At 40.9% G+C, this 21,844-nt stretch overlaps 1 protein-coding gene across 11 annotated transcripts in view; it reads right to left on the bottom strand.

Annotated features, from left to right (window-relative positions):
- Nucleotides 1–21,844, bottom strand: part of PPFIA2 (PTPRF interacting protein alpha 2) — a 271,229-nt gene that overhangs the window by 110,175 nt on the left and 139,210 nt on the right. For 5 of the 11 annotated variants that reach the window (XM_083698940.1, XM_083698944.1, XM_083698947.1 and 2 more), the window contains 2 exons: nt 18,021–18,083; nt 14,413–14,454 (listed from right to left, as the gene is read on the bottom strand). In XM_083698940.1, the coding sequence (XP_083555066.1) occupies nt 14,413–14,454; nt 18,021–18,083 (105 nt within the window). Of the gene's footprint in view, nt 1–3,018; nt 3,077–14,412; nt 14,455–18,020; nt 18,084–20,846; nt 21,179–21,844 lie in introns of those variants that run through there. The other 6 variants (XM_083698945.1, XM_083698948.1, XM_083698951.1 and 3 more) reach the window with 4 other exon arrangements.

Here is a 21,844-nt window from a genome sequence, read left to right as displayed (position 1 = left end):
AAAAGCACAACTGTCTCAAGGCCATAGAATGAAACAGTTTTGGCATCCATTTGTATGCATAAATATCTAAAGAGGGGGGAAATGTGTGTACTTAAACACATCTTTCTAGACAGGCAGAACTACCTTCTGAACTAGAACAGTCCACCTTTCAAAAAATAACATCGGCAAGGATGCCAGAGAAGTTATTTTCTAGGATAATAATAATAATAATAATAATAATAATAATAATAATAATAGTTATAACCCGCCCATCTGGACACAAAAGCAAAGCATCTATGGATTATGCCAATATTTCGACTTCTGAGGGTGTTAAAAAATCAAGGCATTTACTTCCGGGTTTTCGGCAGTTGAGTTCGGAAATATTTGACTATGGAGGTGTTCAAGAACCAAGGTACCACTGCACTATGAAAGGCTTGTGGTGGAAGCCACTCACAGCACTGAGCTTGACCCCTGCTCACTTCTACAAACCCACCCAAGAGTTCCTTAGTTTCCTGTGGGCAAAATATAATGCTGAATTAATAGAACTGTAACTGTTACCCCATGGTGCCAACATTTTTTTTAAATGACTACTTGTTTTTAAGGAAAATGTTTCCTATAGCAAAGAGTTACTACATCAAATCCTACATTGCCTCTGTATTTTCAAGTTCTCATAATCATTTTAACTAAACTGTCCTTTGAGTTTATATCCTAGCTGTCGCAAGAAATGAGATTTTAAACTGTGACAGCTGAGCTTTGATCAAAATAAGACCTTTATAATGAAAATGTTGGCTAGTAAAGGCTCTACTACTATTAAAAACTGGGCAAGTAGGGCAGCTCCATTAGCTTATACTTAACATGTAATGGATATCCACTAAAAATACAGCCAAGCTGTTGTGTTAATGTTGTCTCCCACTAAATTGATTTTTAGGGGGGGGGGGGGGAATCTGCCAGTATGCGACATAAATCAGAACCAATTCAGAATGGAGCATGATGTTGTGGGGGACACACATTTTATATCCACACAAGTTCCGTGACCACCTTTCCCTGGCAGGCTTGAATCTTGTGGAGTATTTATGCCGGATGGGGCCACTGGGGACTACTCAAAAGGGAAAGGGACAAACTTGGCTCTGAAATTCAAGCCAGTGTTTGGATCCAGGAAAGCAGTTGTGTGTTGGAGAGGAGATGGGTTGTAGGAATAGCAAGAAAAGTGTAAGCTGGCTGTAGGAGGCCAGATGTCAGAAGCAAAGACTTTTGCTACACAAATGACCCCCCCCCCCCCGTTTTAAGAGCAGCTACATATATGAGTAAGAGCTAAAGAGTACTCCTTGATAGAAGAACAAGAACTGTAGGAGGGAAATCAGTATGGCTTCTCCAAAGATAAGTCCTGTCCCATTAATGTTTTAGAGTTCTTTGAGAATGACAAGCAGCTTGTAGATAGGAGTCAGCCAGTAGATAATGTGCATTTGGATTTGATGAAGTCCCTCACCAAAGTTTCCAAAATAGGCCGAGCAGGTAGGACTTTTTCTTAAGTCCCTTTGTGCATAGAGAATAATTCCATGGACACTGCTCATGAAAATAGGATGTCTTTGTACATTTCACATGCTACTTTCAAGCATGACTGCAGAACCTGTGGCCCTTCAGATGACTAGGGCCCATCAGCCCTAATCAGCATGACCAGTGGATTGCTATGATGGGAGCTGATCAACAGTGGGTAGCTATGATGACCACAGGTTCCCTAGTCCTGGTTTAAATCAATAGCGCACAGCGATGTTGGGCCCCATCTGTACTACACATCTAAAACATCATCATCATCATTATTATTATTATTATTATTATTATTATTATTTCTATGCCACCCTTCATTAGAAGATCACAGGGTGGGTTACACTATAAAAGCACAAAAATACTTACCATAATAACAAACAAAACCAATACCCTCCCCCCAAATAGTTTAAAAGGTCATAGATTGTTTAACTAGCCAAAGGTAAATGTTTTTGCCTGGCGCCTAAAGATGTCTGACAAATGTGCGAGGCGAGTCTCCCTAGGGAGATCATTCCACAAGTAGGGAAACACCAATTCTTGGTGGTTTAACTGTCAACTCCTCTTCCAAGGGAACTCTGGGAATTGTACCTCTCTGGGGGAAATAGGGGTCTCCCGACAACTCTCAGCCCCCTTAGCAAACTACAGTTTCCATGAAGCTTTGGAAGAAGTGATTACTGTTTAAAGTGGCATGGCATTACTTTAAATTTACAGTGAATATGGTGCCTTAGTTATAGTTTCTCTCTTTTTGTGCAATAGATCCAGCTATTCACTTTATTGATGTATGCCCTAAGTGAAATGAAACTCTGGTATGTAGGGAAACATTTTCAAATGAACACAGCAGACACAAGAATCAAGCAACAAAGAAGCATATACAAATAACTTAAAACAAGGCAGTGTGGCACAGTAAATGTAAAATTCTTTCTTTGCCGTCATTGATGCCATGTTATAAAAGACTGAGAATGTGAAGGATTTGACAGCTTGCACCCACTAGTAAGCCAAAGGTTAAAGGTTAGAAAAACATGGCTTTCACAACTAAGTGCTTTCCTGAATATTAGAATTACCAAATCAGTAATGCTGACAGGAAGCGTCTTTTGCCATGCAATGAATCAGATATAAACATTGCATGTCCAAAGGGAAATTTTATAATTAGACATTACAACTGGGACTTGAAACATGCCCCTTTCCAGGATCATCCATTCTTTCTGCCCTCCACCCCACCATAATTTTCAGTTTCCCTCCATGCCCCAAATAGACACTACTGTAGTTCTGTGCAAGTTCAGTTTTCACTGGGTTGCTTTAGGAAAATCCTTTCGGGGCTCCCCGCTAACATTTTGTGTTCTTTTTGTACTACATACATTTGGGTTCTCTGATTCTGCTAATACCTCTCCTCTTGCATGTGAATGGCGCCATGTTGGCTACATAAGAATTGGCACTCAGGAGGGTGAATATGCCATTGTCAAATATGGTGTGAAGTAGGGGTGGCTAACCTCTACTCACCCACTCAGATGCTGTTGGACTCCCCAAGTCAGAAAGGCTAATGATCAGACTTGATGGAAGCTGTAGATCAGCAAGAGGTGGTGGGAATAGGTTAGCCACCCTGATATAAGGTTTAAACATGGTGCAGGTATACAATTTAAAAGAAAAGTGCTAATTATTAAGTGCACCTCATAAAATACTGCTTGCAACACATGGCAGTGAAAATTATATCCTGACTGTCAGCCAGTTCATTAGCATGTATTTTGATTGGTACTTAGGCACAAATGCAGATACATTGAGAACTGTTAGTGAAAAGGACTTTAAAAATAGACCAAACCCCAGCTCCCTATTGATCTGCCTCACAGTTGTGAATTGAAGATTGCAGCCCAATAAATATTAAATGATTATCTTGTCATATTTACAAATTCCAGGGGGAAACGTTTATGGAGGACTCCATCAACAAATATATAGCTAATTTGTATGGTTCCTTTTACAAAATTCATCCAGTGCAATGTGAGCAAGAAAGCCAATATCTGTTTCAGCAGTACCACACACCTAATGCTTAAAACGTTATCAGTCTTGCAGTAGTATAATAGTTGTAGCCAACTAAGTTGTGCACAGAAAAGATGCACTGATGTTAATGGGCATGACTAACTTAGGTTCATTAATTTCAGTGGGCTTACTCAGAATACAACTTAGACAGCCAGTTCTGGGCCAATAAAAAAATAAAGCACCTCATTCACAAAGCTCAGAGCAGTCTGACAACAAGGAGAAGCTCACACGCTAACCCATTATAATGGTGGGGGGGCGGGTTGCAAGGGGAGAAAGTTGACCAAAATCACCACCAATTTACTTTAAAGGATAAAGAAGAAATATGCATCTTGCTTGCCAATGTTCTCTTTGCTTAAAGAATACATTAGAAATTAGGTTGACATCTTGGCTTGACTTCTTTAGCGTTGCTTATTGCTGGGTGTAAGTGGGACTGAAATAATAGTTATAATTGGACAGTTAATCACAGCAAAGACTTCCAGGGTTGTGTGGTGTGTGTTTTTTACGATAACACACTGAAGTGACACATTCAGAAATCCAGCAGAGAAAAGAGGAAAGTGGTGTCTGATTTCAACAGATGTTCCTGATCAAGGATGGTGAAGAAATCAAGATTAGTGACATCCTGCAGAAACAAACATAACAGCGCCCTGTCTGAATGCTATGATCATTCATGTCATTAGAGGAGTGCTAAAAGCATAGCAGGGAGGAATAAACATTCCAGCCATTAATTAAACACCTAAGCCATCAATCAGTGACAAAATCATCCCCTGAGCAAAACTTTCAGCCATTTCTAAAGTATAATGAGAGACCTAAACAGCTGGAATAAAACTACAATAGCCTTCCTGCTCTTTGGATGTCAGTGATGAAAGGAACCATCTACAAATGGCCCCATAATGCTACAAGCCTCACTCTGCAATGCGTAGCATTCATAGAATAGTAGAGTTGGGAGGGACCTGTGAGGGTTCTCTAGTCTATCCCCCTGCAATGGGGGAAGCGCAAATGAAAACATCCATAACAGATGGCCATCTAACCTCTGCTTGAAAACCTCCAATGAAGGAGAGTCCACAACCTCCTAAGGGAGTCTGTTCCATGTGCAGGTAACGCTCCGCTTTGTGAAGGCAAACCTCGCACCAGACATGCAACAGTATGTCAAGGAGCGCCACACCTGCTTTCCCTGACCTTTTGCCTTCTTGGCTAGAAAACAGGGTTTTTCCCCTGACCGTTTGTCCTCTCATAAATTGTTTGCTAGACATAATGCTTGGCTAGAGCATGACCGGGGACACAGATGTAATCAAGTATTGGGGTGATTTCACTACTGTTTCCAATTGTTGACTTCTGCTAATAAAAGGAGCCTCCACAGAGCTAGCTGGCGGCTTGCTTGGAGCATGCTTGCCAGTGTGCTTCTGCACAGCTCACCTGCATCCAACCTCCCGTCGTCTCAGTTATTCCTACAGTTCCATTGTCAAATAGCTAGACTATCCCTGGCTCCTTGATTCTATCCCAACCATCAACACAGATGTCTGTTGCTGCAGCAGATTGTAATGATCATAACTTATCATCTTCCCTGCTGCACAGGTTTCCACAGGCTGCTGCAAAAATAGCAGACAGCAATCATACCAGCCTGATGCATTGAAAATAGCTCTGAGTAGCCTTGAACTATAGAAGGTGGGAAATGACAGGCAAAGAATATTTATGATCTCAAAGGATGCTGCCATGATTTTGGAGGAAGAAACCCTTACTTCTCTTTTCGGGGTAGCCTATGCAATACCAGAAGTGCAGCAGTTAGATGAACAAAGTAATTTATCTTTTGTTATATTTAATAAAACAAAGTTGTCATTTGCTATATTTTTACCCTGCCCTTTCTTCCCGAAGAACCTAGAGCGGCATACACATAATCAAAACATTTAATCAAATCAAAGCATTGAAAGCAGCCACATCTGCATTTGTACATGATCCGATACTCCGGAAACCTGAAGGTCCAAGAGTGTGCCTACAACAGCCTTTATGTGTAAGCTCTGTAAAAATAGTGCCATTAAGTGTGGATGGACACCTATAAAACATTTTATATGTTACCTTTCCTTTAGAAAAGGTCAAGGCAGCTGGCCACATTAAAACAAAATAACTAAAAGCAGCAGATAGCCACATAAACCTATGCATAACCAGCTGTTGAGCATCTTCCAGCAGTAAAAACAACCCAATACAGCAGGCATAGTCAAACTCCGGCCCTCCAGATGTTTGGGAGTACAATTCCCATCATCCCTGTTAGCTAGGGATGATAGGATTTGTAGTCCCAAACATCTGGAGGACTGGAGTTTACCTATGCCTGCAATACAGAGACGCTTAAAAATGATTCATAGCCCAAAAGTGATCCGAAGCAGGAAAGTTTTAAGTCACTTGGCAGAAGGCCATTAAGGGAGTATGAATGCATGCAGGTTGGGAGGGTCTGTGATCCCAGTGGGGATATTTCTTATTTACTCAGAGTTCATCCTATATATTTTTTTTGCACAAAGTTAATAATAATAATAATTTTTTATTTATACCCTGCCCTCCCCATCCAGGGCCAGGCTCAGGGCGGCTAACACCAAATATAAATTACAATAAAACCTAATAGGAAAACAAACAAACAAACAAACAAACAAACAAACAAAAACCAGTTAATTAAAATATGGCTTAAGATACAGCTTAAAATGCAGCCTCATTTCAGTAGTAGCCCATAAATCAAGACCATAAAGGGAGGAAACATCAGATATCCACCCAAGTCAACTATGCATACTGATCCTATGTGGGCTAGCAAAAAAAAAAAAGGGGGGGGGGTTATATACCAAATTCCATATAAGGGGTCAGAGTGAGTCTAGGCCGAAGGCCAGGCAGAACACCTCCATCTTGCAGGTCGTGCGGAAAGATGTCAAATCTTGTGACAGAGCGTTCCACCAAGTCGGGGCGAGTGCTGAAAAGGCCCTGGCCCTAGTTGAGACCAATCTAACCTCCTTGAGGCTCGGGACCTCCAAAGTGTTGTTATTTATGGACCTTGAAATCCTCTGCAGGGTGTACCAGGAGAGGCAGTCCCATAGGTACGAGGGTCCTAGGCCGCATAGGGCTTTAAAGGTCAAAACCTTATGGGGGAGGGGGTGTAGGATGCACTGTTTATAGATTTTGATTCTATTTTGCTTATAGGGAGGTTATGCAATATCATTTCAAGCAACTGTTCTCCCATGCTTCCCAGTGCATTTTTCTGTCAGCTTCAGCAAAACGTCTGGCTTTTCAAAAAGTGGGATTATTTCACAAGAGTATCAAATCCTCTTTAAATGCAGAACCTGAGTTTTCTGCTTTGTGGTTGAAGTTCCTGTTTACCCAGGCCTTTTCAGTCGAAGTGGGAAATGTTTGTCTTGAACAGCAATTTGTACTTCTTTGTTTTTAAAGACTGCTACTTTATGAATATTTTAGTTTTGTATTTGCTTTATTCACTGGTGTAATTCTGCTGTTTCTCCTTTGCTATACTTCCCCTTAGGCTCTGATGGGTGACTCATAAATACATTTAACTATGATGAAGAAGAAGAAGTCTTATTTAAATTATAACATAATTCTGTACACATTTATTTGGAAGGAAATCCCACTGAATTCAATGGAACTTACTCTCAGGTAAGTGTAAGCAGCTTTAAGAGAACACCAATTGTGAATTGTGTTAGCCTTTTCAATAAACTTACATTTTTCTGTTAATCGTGCTCTAAGATTTAGTCAAATCTTCTGAAAGTTAAATTAGGCAATGTCTTCCTTGAATCACAGGGCAAATCCTATAATTGCTAAAATATGAATACATCTATATAGAAAAGACCCTCCCCTTCTGACTAAGCTGATCTATGTACAAAGCTACAATTTATATCTTGCCCCAGGGAGCCTACTGAATTTGTTCTGCTTATTTTCCATAAGTTATTTTGAGATATAAGCAATATTATTCCAGCACCATCAAACAATGCTTCTAAAACTGCACCACATAATTTATCTCGCTGCCCTTTGACATGCTATCATTGTTTATTTTCGAATGTGAATATTAAGTGTGCACACACCTTGTATATAATTTAGAACAGTTGGATGATTCAACATAGCCAATATAATATTCCTCCCCAGCCCTAACAAGCATGTAAAAACAAAAAACAAAGAGGAAGTTAGGATTATTCACACTGGATCTTTTCATTTCCACCCTCTCTGTACACTGGAGTTACTATGTAGCAAACCCATTCATAACATCCAATGCAACTTATTTCGGCAAAATAAATAGGAAAAGCTTTACTTTAGGCATTATCACCGAAAGAGGAAAGGCAGGTTGAGCAGGGCTGAGAGGTGCACATTATTTACTTATTAAATTTGGGCAAAAACTGCTTGGACTGGGGTGGCAAGGGAAGGGCGATCAACTCTGAGATACTTCTCTGCTCTTCCTCCTTGCCTATGGTGGCTTTTCTTGCAAAAACAAACAAACAAAATTAAAAAGGGAGGGAGCCTGGAATTTGCTGTCTGTTTTTTGCATGTAACAGTAGTTTGGCTGTAACATGTTCTGGGTGCAATGACTGTTCTTTAGCGCTCATCACTTAAAATCATATCCCTGTGTTGCATGAGCTGCCTCCTAAGCTTTAAGGCTCAGGTGTCTCCGTAAACAGCTTCTTCTATTTTGCTTCCCTCTTTCTGCCACCTTTTTGTCAAGTCAGTTTGCATTTTGCTAGCTTTTGTGGCACACTTCCAAAAACTGCACTGCCAACTGTGTTACTGTAGAGCCAGAGGCACCATTGGAAGGGGGTGGGGGAGAAGCTGTGGCCTAATTCTCACTGAGCCTTCTCCTGCCACGTCTGCCTGCTCCTCCAAAATGTCTTACTCCTGATGTCTAGAGCCCATGCAGTGCTTGTTGCCATCATTAACACAGCTGCTTTTGTATGGAGCAGCTTTCATTCATGTGACACTGCCTGCCCCCCTGCTCACATGCTGTCTAAAGGAGTACAACCCAGATCCAGATCTGGCACCTTAACGAGAACTAGGACTGCATCTCAAAGCATGTGTGATTATTCCCAGAGGAGCACTTAGACCTCCGTATATGATGAGGTATAAAAAACAGCCATGCCGAATGCTCTCAAAATGAGCTGCTGCTCTGCAATTTAATCTTGAATATACCCAAGAGCAGGCCCTTGAGCCTTGCCCTCTGCAATCGTTGATATATCTTTGCTCTCCTCCCACACTGAAACCATAAAAAAGCCAGAACTGCTGAGTCTGCTGACTGCCGCAATGAAGAGCTTGCAAACTCCGCAGAGAGCCTGTACCTTCTTCACAGCTGCCACACAGACACCTTCCTTCCAGTATAGCAGGGGTGGCCAACTCCCAAGAGACTGCGATCCACTCACAGAGTTAAAGACTGGCGGTGATCTACCCCTTTTTTTTGGGGGGGGGGGTGCAGGGCAAAAATGTTGAGCTTATTTTAAGGGAAGCCAAGCTTGTGGAGATTCTTTGGAGAGAGCCAGTGATCTACCAGTGATGTCCAGTGATCTACCGTTTACAATAGAATGCAATATCATTACTCACTACACTGATCTGGCTCTGTTCCCTAAATACATTGTATTGGGGGGGGGTAGGGAAAGCAGCAAGACGGTGAGTAACAGCCCTGCTATTGACCTGCTCAGTTTAATGTTTGTATAGATCTTACATGCAATGGGCTGTTTCTGCAGGAGCAGAAACACTGGAACATATTGTTTAGTGCACAGAAAGAGATGTAGGTGCTTTCAAGTTGTATGTTCATATACAGTCGTATCTTGGAATTCAAATGGCTTATTTGCCGAACGTTTTGGCTCACGGACGATCAAACACCGGAAGTGATTGTTCTGGTTTTTGGAAGCCAAACGTCCAGTGGAGCTTCCTGCAGCCAATCGGAAGCCACGCCTTGGAAGTTGAACATTTTGGAAGTCGAATGGACTTCTGGAATGGATTCAGTTAGACTTCCAAGGTATGTCTGTATTAAGCTGAATACCTAGAGGTGCTCTGTCCTGACCACAAGGGGCACAGTGGATAGCCAATGCGGCAGGTCAGGTGGATGACAGGGTGAGCTGGAGTTGCAGGACCTTGGACAGCAGCAATGAGAGGACTAGAGAGGAACAGGAATGAGGGAACATGCAGTTAAAAAGAAATAACTTGGGGGATTTGTGGGCAGTGGGAAAGATGTGAGGTTGTGATTATTTGGCCCCAATCCTAGCATGGGTGTGCAATATTTTTTTAAAAAAGGTCTGATAAGAGACAGACATTACAAAGGCAAACTTCATTGGTGTTGTGAGAGGAGTACATGAGTCCATATGAATAGTCGTGCAACTGACTCATAGGATATCATCCACCTTTTTTAACAGCATGAGTCTATCTAATTATAGCTGTGAAGCCAGCAGAAACAACCTGTCAGGTGGTTCTGGCTATCTGTGACTAGGTGCAAAATGCACTCTAGTAATGGATGCCCAATGGGGCCACAAGAAAAAGACTGCCTTGCTAAGCACACTTACTTGAAAGGAAGGCTGGCTGAAACTAATGGGCCTTTTCAGTAGCAATCTATGGGTAAAAGCTATCAGAGTCTCCACATGTTTAGCCTTGGGGCATTGGTTATTGGTTACTACCTGAACAAGGGAACCTACCTACTGATCAGCAGTAGCTTCAAAATGGACAAAACAAAGCATCATGGAATTTAGACGCACAAGAAACAGTGATTGCTACCAAGTTAGCTGGCTGTGTGCAGCCTGTGTAGGCTAGAAAAAATTATTAGTCACACAAAGGCTTATTAAGCCATGATAGCTAATAGAACATCCTTGTTCGTCCTGAATATCAGGTGCGAACAAGGAGAAGAGGGAAGCAGGGTTGTTTTCACCCCCTGCCTGGTACCTAGTTAGCCACTATTGGAAGCAAAGGAACAAAACCTCACTTATGTCAATCACATGTTAAAAGGAAAAAACTGAACAGGGACACTGTCAGACAACTAAATCATTGACTGCATTGCCAAGTCTTCAACTACCCACGACACAGCTACTTATATCCATAAGTAAGCAGGAGTAGCTGGAGGTCTTAAATTTTGTTACTTCTACTTACACTGTTGATATATGGGGACTATACATTATTTGTTGGTACAGTCACACGCATGCACAGAAGTGGCGAATGGCGACCCGCGCAGACGCAGGTTGTGTTCTGTTCAGGTTGTGAATGGGCCTCCAGAACGGATCCCGTTTGCAGCCAGAGGTACCACTGCATTGATGAATGTTATTTTATTACAAAAATATTAAAAACATATTGGGCTGGGAAGGAACATAGGAAACCGCCTTATACAGTCAGACTATTAGTCCAGCTAGCGATGCAGTGCCTTCAGCATGGAAATAATAATTTATTATTTATACCCTGCCCATCTGGCTAGGTTTCCCCAGCCACTCTGGGTGGCTCCCAACAGAATATTAAAAATACAATACAACACTATTACAATACAATAAAACAAAAAAATACAATAAAACAAAACTAGGCTATTTATGTATGCAATGTCAGCAGCAAGGGTTATAGTGGCAAAACACTGGAAAGATAAAAATACACCCACTAAAGAGGAATGGGTAGTCAAATTGTGCAAGTACTTGGAGCTTGCAAAGCTGACAGATGCAATAAGAGATAAACCTAAAAAATTGGTGAAAGAAGAATGGGAATGTTTAAATAATTATTTAGGGGACAAGAGCTCAGCAAGAAAGATCTGGCTATGTTTAGAATGATACCGCATAGAGAAATGTTCCCTGATACCAAGATGAGGGATTTCTTTGGAATGCAGATAGAGATAATTGATAAGAATAATGATCTGTTGTGAGCTTGACGGAAGTGTACAATAGATGAGCTTTCCTGCTTTGGCTCATCTTCCTTTTTCTTTTTCTTTTTCTTTTTCTATTTTTCTTTTTTCTTTTCTTTTATCTTTCCTATAGTTGCTTATGTTCTGTGTCATGTACTTCGATATTTTTTGTAGTTTTTTAAAGTTTTTTCCCCATTACTATTAAGGAATGTTCCTTTGTAATTTTGGTTGTCTATATTTATATGTACCTGTTTAAAGCAAAATAAAAGTTTTTTAAAAAATAAAAAATAAAAAAATAAAAATACAATAAAACGCCAAACATTAAAAACTTCCCTAAACAGGGCTGCCTTCAGATGTCTTCTAAAACAGATAGTTGTTTATTTCCTTGACATCTGATGGGAGGGCGTTCCACAGGGTAGGTGCCACTACCAAGAAGGCCCTCTGCCTGGTTCCCTGTAACTTTACTTCTCGCAGTGAGGGAACCACCAGAAGGCCCTCAGAGGTGGATCTCAGTGTCCGGGCTAAACAATGGGGGTGGAGACATGCCTTCAGATATACGTGCCAAGGCTGTTTCGGCAATCTGTACCCCCCAGATGTTGTTGGGCTATAACTCCCATGATCCCTGGCAATTATCCATTCTGTGTGGGGATGATGGGAGTTGGAGTCCAAGACCTTCTGGAGGGCCACAGGTTTCCCATACCTGGTCTACAGTGTCTGCCAGCTGACCTCCAACATTTGAGGCAGAGGCTCCAGTATTTTGGGGATTCCTAGTCCTAACTGGAGATGCTGGGGATTGAACCTGGGAACTTCTGAATGCAAAACAGATGCTCTACCACTGAGCTATGGCCCCTCCACCAAGGATTCTGGATGAGATAGAAAGGTGGATGCTGGTTTGGAAGGTCTGATCCACCAAAGATCTGCTGTTCTTATGATCTCAAGACAAGTGATAAACCTATAGTTACAATCTCATATGCATTCCCAACCCTTCTTCTGGTGCAATATGAAGAAGCCCATGGCCAGCATAATTTTGAATTGTATTTTGAATTGCAGTGTAAGCTGATTTAAGAGCTCTTGCAGAGCAAGTAGACAGAGTATATGATTTAAATAAATAGGATATGTAGCAGTGCCAAACTGGTAAAAAAAAAAAAAAACCAATAACAGTCTGGCTTGCTAATTTTCTAGAAAGTTGTAAGTGGCATAAACCCCACCAGTGTCTGTTATCTCATCATTTTCTTTTTTAATTGCTTAAAATTTTCACACTTCTCTTTACACCATCAGTGTGGCTTTTCTGCTCACACAACTGTGATATTTTCAAGGCATGAAAATGGAATCTGTACCAAATAAGCAGAATCTTGGAATCTGTACTAAACAAGAAGAATCTTGGCAAAATTACTACTAAATTAGCACAGAGAGATGGTCAAAGGGTAGGTTTTTTTTGTTTTGTAAGATTTCAGTTCACACATGCATATAAATTCTTTGTGAATGAAGCCCTGCTAAATATGTATTCTTGCATGTGCATATGTGCATCTCTATATATGTGCATATGCACATGCAATATATATATATAATATATATACGAAAGCAAATATATATATATATATATATATTTGCTTTCGTAGATTTTCACGGGTACAGGAATGCAGGTTTTGGTGTCCTCGGGTGTCTTCCCGTGTAAAAGTTGGGGTGTCTAGGCGACGTTTCGACGAGGTCTCACTCGTCATCTTCATATATATATATATATATATATATACACAAAAGAGGTTTAAAGACTGTCTCAAGGCAAAGCTAAAAAAAATGACAACTGGGAAACACTGGCCTGTGAGCACTCCAGTTGGAGAGCAGCCTTTACCAAATGTGTCATGGGCTTTGAAGACACTTGAACTCAGGATGCAAGGGAGAAACGTGCTAAGAGGAAGGCACACTTGGCAAATCCACACCGTGATCAACTCCCACCCAGAAACCAATGTTCCCACTGTGGAAGGACGTGTGGATCCAGAATTGGCCTCCACAGTCACTTACGGACTCATTGTTAAAACCATGTTCATGGAAGACAATCTTACTCGGCTATGAGTGATCACCAAAGAAGCAGCAGCAGATACAATGCAGTAAAGAGGAAGCAAGATTCACAGGCAGAACCAGGGTACATTCACTACCACCTTTTAATACTAATCTAGTCCCAGCTGAGTTGGCAGCCTGTATCTTTTGAATGCAGATAAAGATACACATGCCCATTCGAGAGCTACTAGCTGCAGTGTACAACTAGCTACTTATGTCATCTGAATCAGGGACATGTTGCTTTTGAACTCAAACTTGCAAAGCAAAACACAATTTAGTGAACCAGTGCTTGTCAGAAGTTCTGTCAATGTGTAGAGAGGGAGTAGTAGACTGTACTTTCTGTCCTCACTGTGGCCACACATATTTGAGAGCTGGAATGGAAAACAGGTAGGCAGCCATTGGCCATGCTTGTGCAACAGAACTTTCCTGCCCCTTTTCCTCCCATGAACATCCCACACCCTCCCCCCCAAAGTGCTCTGGAGGGTTGGGGAAAACCCCAGAACAGATTTAGGGAGTTACAGGGGGAGAAGACGGGGTGGGGTGGGAATTCAGTTGTACAAATCCTTGCACTGGTGGATTGAGTGACTTAGTGCTAAACTAGAGCTGCCCTATTCTTCCATTACAACAGGGTTCCGCTTTGTTTCTCCTGGGACTCAGCTGGACTGGTAAAGAAAAAGCGATTTATATGCATTGTATATGCGATATAACATTGTGCCTGCAGATGGCAATGTGGAGTCCCATTTTTCTCTACTTGTTTTCCCTGTTTAAATTTACAATACTTTAAACTGACACGGTCCTTTGATGCATCCAGATCCAGCCCTGGTTTGTTTTAAAGTGTTTCCCTTACTTTCTATGTGGTATACATTACTCTCTCCACCCAACCCTTGCTATTTGAGACCAAATTATTAGGTTTCTTCCATGTGAATGTGCGTATGTGTGTGTATATATATATTGCACTAAAAACAGAAAGGAATTACTTTCACCTGTTTTCCAGAACAGTAGCTGCATTGGTCTGCATTGTTCATCTAAAAAACAAACACAAAAATTGGAGTCCATTATCTGCAAGAAACCCTACCAAACCCACTGTGGTTACTGCATAGAGCTTTCTAGCATGGGGGATTTTAGATCTGAATTGGCCATGGTGAAAATTGAAGCGGAGTAGTCCTTATTTCAGATTAGTTAATCCAATGCCTCCCTTGTCCTCCAGCGTAGCTGTAAGGAACAGATTAGAATCTTGTGATCTTGATCAACCACAGTTTAGTATGTCACCTAAACTGTGGTTTACCTTAACTATATTTTGATAAGCCGGTTGCTTAAAACAATGGTTTGAAATTGGCATGCTTCACCAGCCATTGTTAGGGCTTAGCCAGAATTTGTGAGGGTTTGGGACAACACAGCAGGCTATCGGTTAATCTGTCACAGAATTGAAACAGTGCAAGCTCCTTCTTGCGGGAGCACTGGAGGAGGAGAGTCTGAGACTTACCTAGACAATGGTTTAGCATTATGCCTTAAGCAGTCTAGGCTCGTCTCCATATTGAACACTGTTTTTGCAGAGCTCCCTATATTACACAGAGTTGCATACATCTGTAGGCGCTATTTCAACCAGGAAATGAATGCACCCAAGCTCAGGGGCAGAGTGTGCTGCCATGATCCTGCACACATTCAATACATATAGATTCATTTCTGAAAAGGACTGTGGTATGACAGAGGGGAAAGAGTTGGTACTAATGAATAGCAAATTTAAGTTGTACAACATTAAAAAAGGGAACATTATCATTTAAAGAAAAAAAAACATAAAGCTAGTAATGCAGTAGTATAAAACTACATTAAACTGAATAAAAATAAAATTCCAGGGAATTCATATGCTACTTAGAAAAAAGGAACCCAGTCTTAGAGACCAAGGAAAATTTGATCAGGTTTTCCAATACTATAACAGTCTGTGAAATACAAAATTCCAGAATGGTGCCTCTTATTATTTAGGGGTACATGCCCAATATTACTTGGGAAAGAGAATACTTAAGTGCTTTTAGTTTTCATTTCATAGTCCAGCTTTTCTCATGCAAAGAATAGGACTAATAATGAATAAAACTGAATAGACCTAGAAGAGAAAGTGAATTGAGGTCTGCAATGAAGACCAGTTTCAAAGAATGCCTGTAAAGGAGCTAACAACTTTTGCTAGCATATTGTTGACAACTAAGTATGCCCAAGTATGGAGTTCTTCTGATCCCCCCAAATCTGATCTATATTACAACAACATTATTAACAACAGGTCACCTAGCAAAGAGAGAGACCAGACTCTGCAACAAACCCAGATACTTTTAAGAATGCTGTTACAGGATCAAGTAACATAATTTGCAACAGTTATCGGCCCATCTTTTAATATGTTATTACTTGCCAGCAAAGCTTTTCTGCTTCCTATATATAGGACAAACAGATAAGTTTCTATGCAAAAGAATATACAGACACAAATCTGACATCATAGAGGGGAAACACTTAGAAATCAGTTCTGGAAAAATTTAATTCCACTGCTGACCTGAAAGTAGCCATTCATTCTATCAATTTTTAGGCTTCAACTGAGACAATGTCCCACTATGAGTGTTAACATAATCAACCTGATATTGTTAAGTTAAATATCTTAAAATGCTTTTGTTGTGAATGGTAACTTTATCTTAAACTATATATAGAATGACCACAGCCTGTACTTTTAGTATTTCATGTCATTTGACCTCACTGTTTACCATTTTTTTCTCTATACCAATGTATGGGATTAACATATATGCATATATGTGCCAGCTGAAGAAAAGACTTCATGCATATGCTGCCCTAATCCACAAAAGTTTATGCCACAAGACTCTTTGTTATCGTTACTGCTACATACTAAGCTTTCTAGAAGCTGGATTCTGGTTACTTAAGGAAACAACTTCACCCATACTAGCCTAAGATTTGCATCAGAATACCTCCGTAAATTCCTCTATATGAATAATATTTGTTTGGTGGGCACTCATAATAAGGTCTTCTCAGTGATTGCCCCACATCAGTTAAACAGCCAACTCAGCCTGTGGCAGCATGGTTTAAAGTCAGCACAAAAGGAATGAAGACTGCAACCGAAAAATGCTTATGATGTAACTGGGCCCTAGGTTGGTATGCTTAGAAAGCCCAAAATGTCCCTAGTTACAGTACTGTCCTGGGCTTGTTTACTTAGACTTAAGTCCCAGTGAGTTCAGTGGAGCTTACCCCCAAGCAAGGGTGCAGAGGTCACCCACTAATCAGTCATTAGTTCCATAGAATTCAGTGGGGCTGACATCTATAGCAGGGACGGCCAACTTCTAAGAGGCTGCGATCTACTCAGACAATCTACTCTAAGAGGCACTGATCTACCCCTTTTTGGGGGGTTCAGGTCAAAGTTGTTGAGCTTTTTTAGGGAAGAAAGCCCCCCCCCTTTTAAGGAGGAAAATCCCATTTTTCTTGGGGGGGGGGGTCAGGGCGAAGGAATAAATAAAGAAAAAAAAGTGCTCACAAGGAGATCACTAATGAAACAGCCAGCATTGCAACAAGAACTTTGTCTTCCGGTATCGTGATCTAGAGGACGGGGCGAGGCGGCAGGGCCAGATGGAGGAGCCAGTGATCGACTGCAATCTACCAAAACCTCCCTGGGATTGACCAGTAGATCAAGATCGACCTGTTGGACATCCCTGACCTATAGGATTGCCCTGCCAATAAAACCAAAGAGGCTGCTCCGATAGTGACTTCTATGGATGATTGAAATCTGCTTATTCAAATAACTGTCCTGTACATATGTTAATGATTCAAGAATATATAAATTTTTGTTATTGTTCCAGATTTTGACCGGTTTTCATATATATATGTGTATGCTGGGGTGGGAAGGAAACAGCAGGAAGCAGTCATTGAGTATCCTAGAGGCTACATCTGAGATGCTATATTTCAGTATATAAAAAAATTGTCCAGTAGCACCTTAAGAGACGAAGAAGTGTGCATGCACACGAAAGCTTATACCAAGAACAAACTTAGTTGGCCTCTCAGGTGCTACTGGACATTTTTTATTTTTTATATATATATTTCGACTGCGTCAGACCAACATGGCTACCTACCTGAATATTTCAGTATATGATAGATGCAAAGTTATTCATTTTCTGCAAGTGACTGTTGTTGTTGGGGTGATAGCGGATTATGTAGAATGCAAAGACTGCTACTGTACTACAAGCTTATGAATAAGGTTCACCAAGAAAGAACAACTTTAGATCCTTGGGTGATCAAGCCAAGTTTAGAAGTTAGATAAACATGGCCTTGAGGTGCTGCATCCTTCGTTCCAAATGATGAGAGCACTGTGCTGGAAGGAAGCAGCTCTGAGAGAACTGTGGCAATGTAATCACAGACATTACTAGCAAAGCTGTCAAATTATAAGAGAAATGCTTTAACGGCAATTCAGTAACCAGCTTAGATCCTTCACTTGTAGTATAATACGCAGCATGCCTGGAATGAACATGATGTTGTAAGATGACAGAAGAGCAAATTCACATAATGAGATTTTGCATTTATAATCAGACAAAAATCCAAGATATGTAGAACATACATTAGGGCAGGATATGGTCCTTTGAATGTTATTCTCAATGCTCGTACCAGCAGCAACCGTCATCTGAAAAAGTGTGCAACAGAGAGTCCACTGAATTGAAAGGATTTGCTTTAAAAACAACACACACATATAAATAATGCGACAGAAACATCAATGTATTTTCATTTCCACTCAACTGCGACAGTTAACCTTACTGCAAAGGGTGTCTTAAAATCTCACATTGCAAATTAAAAGTTATTGTAAATTAGCATAGTAAGAACATATTGCTGATTGTAGAGCAAACAAGCTATTATTGATTGAAAAACGCCAGAAAACCATTACTTGTATGCAATATGCTTATAGTTTAGTTCTGATGACTTTAGAGTAAACAGGAATGTGGGGTTTACTGTTCAAGGTCATGATCCCAAAGAGGAGTTCTCCTGCACAAGGCCAACTGCAGCAAATGGGAGTTGTGCAAGAACACCGCAAAGTCAGTATGTTGGTCCCATTCATTTTTAACAGGGCATGCACAAGAAAACATCTGCCTGGATTGTACCCCATATCCAAGGCCCTATCTGCACTATACATTTAAAGGGTCCTCAAACGACTTGAAGCAGTCATGACTTCCCCCAGAGAATCCTGGGAGCTTTAGCTTGTTAGGGTCTAACAAAGCTCAGCACCCTTATTTCCCTCACAGAGCTACAATTCACAGAGGTGTCTGGGAAGAGGAAGTGACTGCTAAACTACTTTGAGAACTGTAGGTCTGTGAGGGGAACAGCGAGCACCCTTAACAAACTACAACTCCCAGCGAGCACCCTTAACAAACTACAACTCCCAGCATTCGCTGGGCAGGAAGTCTCAGCTGATTAAAGTGGTATGCTGCTGCTTTAAATGTACTACATAGTACAGATGGGGCTCAAATCAATGTGTGTTGCTATCAACATTCAAGACTATTCTGCACACATACTTGCTGACAACTCACACACTTATGAGCATTATGAATCTTGAAGTCACACAAACACATCATGCCAAAATTTGTTATGCAGCCAAGTTTATTGGCTGAGCCAAGCCTTGCAGACGTTGAAATATATACAAATGATTTATATTTTGTTGCACTTTTTAGACATAGTCATGAAAGGAATAAAATTTACAACACAATAATTATGCTTTCTCTACTTTACAAGATAAAATGCTTTTTTATTTGATGCAAACATTAAATTTTCATAACCTGGAACAAGTAGCTTTTGTCCACACATGTTTTAAAATGCTCTTTTTTATGTTACCGCTAAACTGTCTGGCAGGAATTTACAATGCATTGGTGAAATTATTTCTTGCTGCTTGCAAACCTTTAGAAGGGACTCTGTACAAATCTTAACTCCACCTCACTCCCGAGAGTTTTAGTTTCATAAGGCACATTCAAACTGCCCTTTAAACTCACTTGAGTTCAAACAAAACAGTCAGGATTTGGCACAATGAATATTTAGGAAAAAGTGGGGTGCGGGAATACCACTATCAGCTCTTTCCTTTTCAAAATTCGCAAAACTGATTTTTCAAGTTTAAAGAGAAACACTCAGGGCAAAAATGTTACCCTGTGTTGGCAGTGTGTATGTGTGCTTCTGGAGAATGACTATACAGACTGTGACAGGACACCTCGGGAAGTATTCAACAAAGTTTTAGAGTAGGCCTACAAAGAAATTATTGGACCTAACTTCGTCACATTCATTAATTTCAGTGGGTCTACTTAATTGCAAACCACTCATAAGATTTAATCATTGAGCCACACATATCAAGACTCCTCTTTTCCTCAGTGGAGGCTGCTCTAGAGTAAACCCAAATGTCTAGCCCAAATGTCTTTTGACTAACAAGCATAAAGTGTACAGATAACATACAGGTCTAACAATATCAGTATTCTTTTGTTGTTGTTTTACCTTTTCAAGGTAAGAAATGTAAGTTTTGTTCCAAAAATCTGCCTAAAAATAAACCCTATATACTCATCAGTATTATAGATAGGGATGAAATGTGGGGTGGAGCAGGGGCAGAGAGCTAAATTCAATATTATTTAGGAACGGACACTATTAAGTTCAGTTTGCTGGGAAAGTGAAGCACAATGTCACCACTTTACAAACTAAGCTCACATTAAACATGCAGGAGAACTCTTAAAAACTTGAAAGTCACTGAAGTTTTATAAGAACCATTTAAAAAGCAGACGGTAAACTGGTTTCCCAAATCTGTATGTTCACAATGAAAATATGTCATAATTGTAGCATGCCATGGCCCCATCTGCACAACTAAAGCAGTACCATACCACTTGTCCAACAAGAGTCACGGAAACTGCTGTTTCTTTAGGGCGCTGAGAAGTTGCTAGAAGATTCCTATTACCCTCTGCAATTCCCAGACTGGTTTAGCAATAAGGGAACTCTGGGAATTGTAGCTGGGAGTGGGGGGTGGGAATAGAGATCTCCTAACAAGTCTCAGCATCCTTGATAAACTACAGTTCTGAAGATTCTTGGGGAGAAGCCATTATTGCTCAGCGTGGTCTGAAAGCACTTTAAATGTATACAGTGGTACCTCGGGTTAAGTACTTCATTCGTTCCAGAGGTCTGTTCTTAACCTGAAGCACCACTTTAGCTAATGGGGCCTCCTGCTGCCGCCGCGCCGCCAGAGCATGATTTCTGTTCTCATCCTGAAGCAAAGTTCTTAACCTGAAGCACTATTTCTGGGTTAGCGGAGTCTGTAACCTGAAGTGTATGTAACCTGAAGCGTATGTAACCTGAGGTACCACTGTACATCCATGTTTATAAAAGGGAGAGAGAGAGTATCTGTCACAGTAAACGGCAGCGGCCTTACCACGCTACGTGCAGAACAACAGCCAGGATTCCAGATCTTGATCCTCTGTAGCCAGCCAGCCAGATCCATTGAACGTACTCAGCTGCCATAGCACAAGCAATCATTTACTCTACGTCAGCTAAAGCAGCCCTCTGGACTTGGCAAGTGGGACAGATGTGCCCAGCTCTGTTCAACTTGCCCTTCGACCCCCTTACAATAAGCAGTGGTTGTTGGCTTTCAGGGCTCTACAGGGCATACGAGTGACTGTTACTTTGGACCCCCCTCCCCTCCGCTCTCTAGGCACCAAAAAAGATGGCTGACAATTCTTGGCTGAAGGCAGATGTTGCATCAGTGCTGAAGAAGTGAGGTCACAGAGCTAATGCCAAGGGGTTATTGTGCCCTCAGCAACTGCATCACACCTGATTCTATTATTCTTTGCCTGAGAAAAATGGCAGAGTTATAACTTTCATTTTAACATTTCTAGAGATCCTTTCAAGAATACTGAAAACATAACTGTTGTGTATTCACTAGTGCATACATTTCATTCATGTCACAATTTACTTTGAGGTCCGTTCCCCCCACGCAAATGAAGTACCGTATTTTTTGCTCTATAAGACTCACTTTTTCCCTCCTAAAAAGTAAGGGGAAATGTGTGTGCGTCTTATGGAATGAATGCAGGCTGCGCAGCTATCCCAGAAGCCAGAACAGCAAGAGGGATTGCTGCTTTCACTGCGCAGCGATCCCTCTTGCTGTTCTGGCTTCTGAGATTCAGAATATTTTTTTTCTTGTTTTCCTCCTCCCAAAACTGGGTGTGTCTTGTGGTCTGGTGAGTCTCATAGTGCGAAAAATACGGTAGGTCCTATCATTAGTGATATTTTGATAATACTGCATTAGTTTTACCCACTTATTAATGTCATTTTGTTCAGGATCCAACTAGTGCTTTAATTGATTCAGAAGGTTTATCCATGTCTAGGCCTTTACTCTCCATAGCAAAGTCCATTGGGTACGATTCAGTGACT

Source organism: Podarcis gaigeae, assembly GCF_964106915.1.
Source record: "Podarcis gaigeae genome assembly, chromosome: 10".
Taxonomy (NCBI): Eukaryota; Metazoa; Chordata; class Lepidosauria; order Squamata; family Lacertidae; genus Podarcis; species Podarcis gaigeae.
The sequence above is the reverse complement of the archived record's forward strand: the minus strand, read 5'-3'. Positions and strand labels throughout refer to the sequence as shown.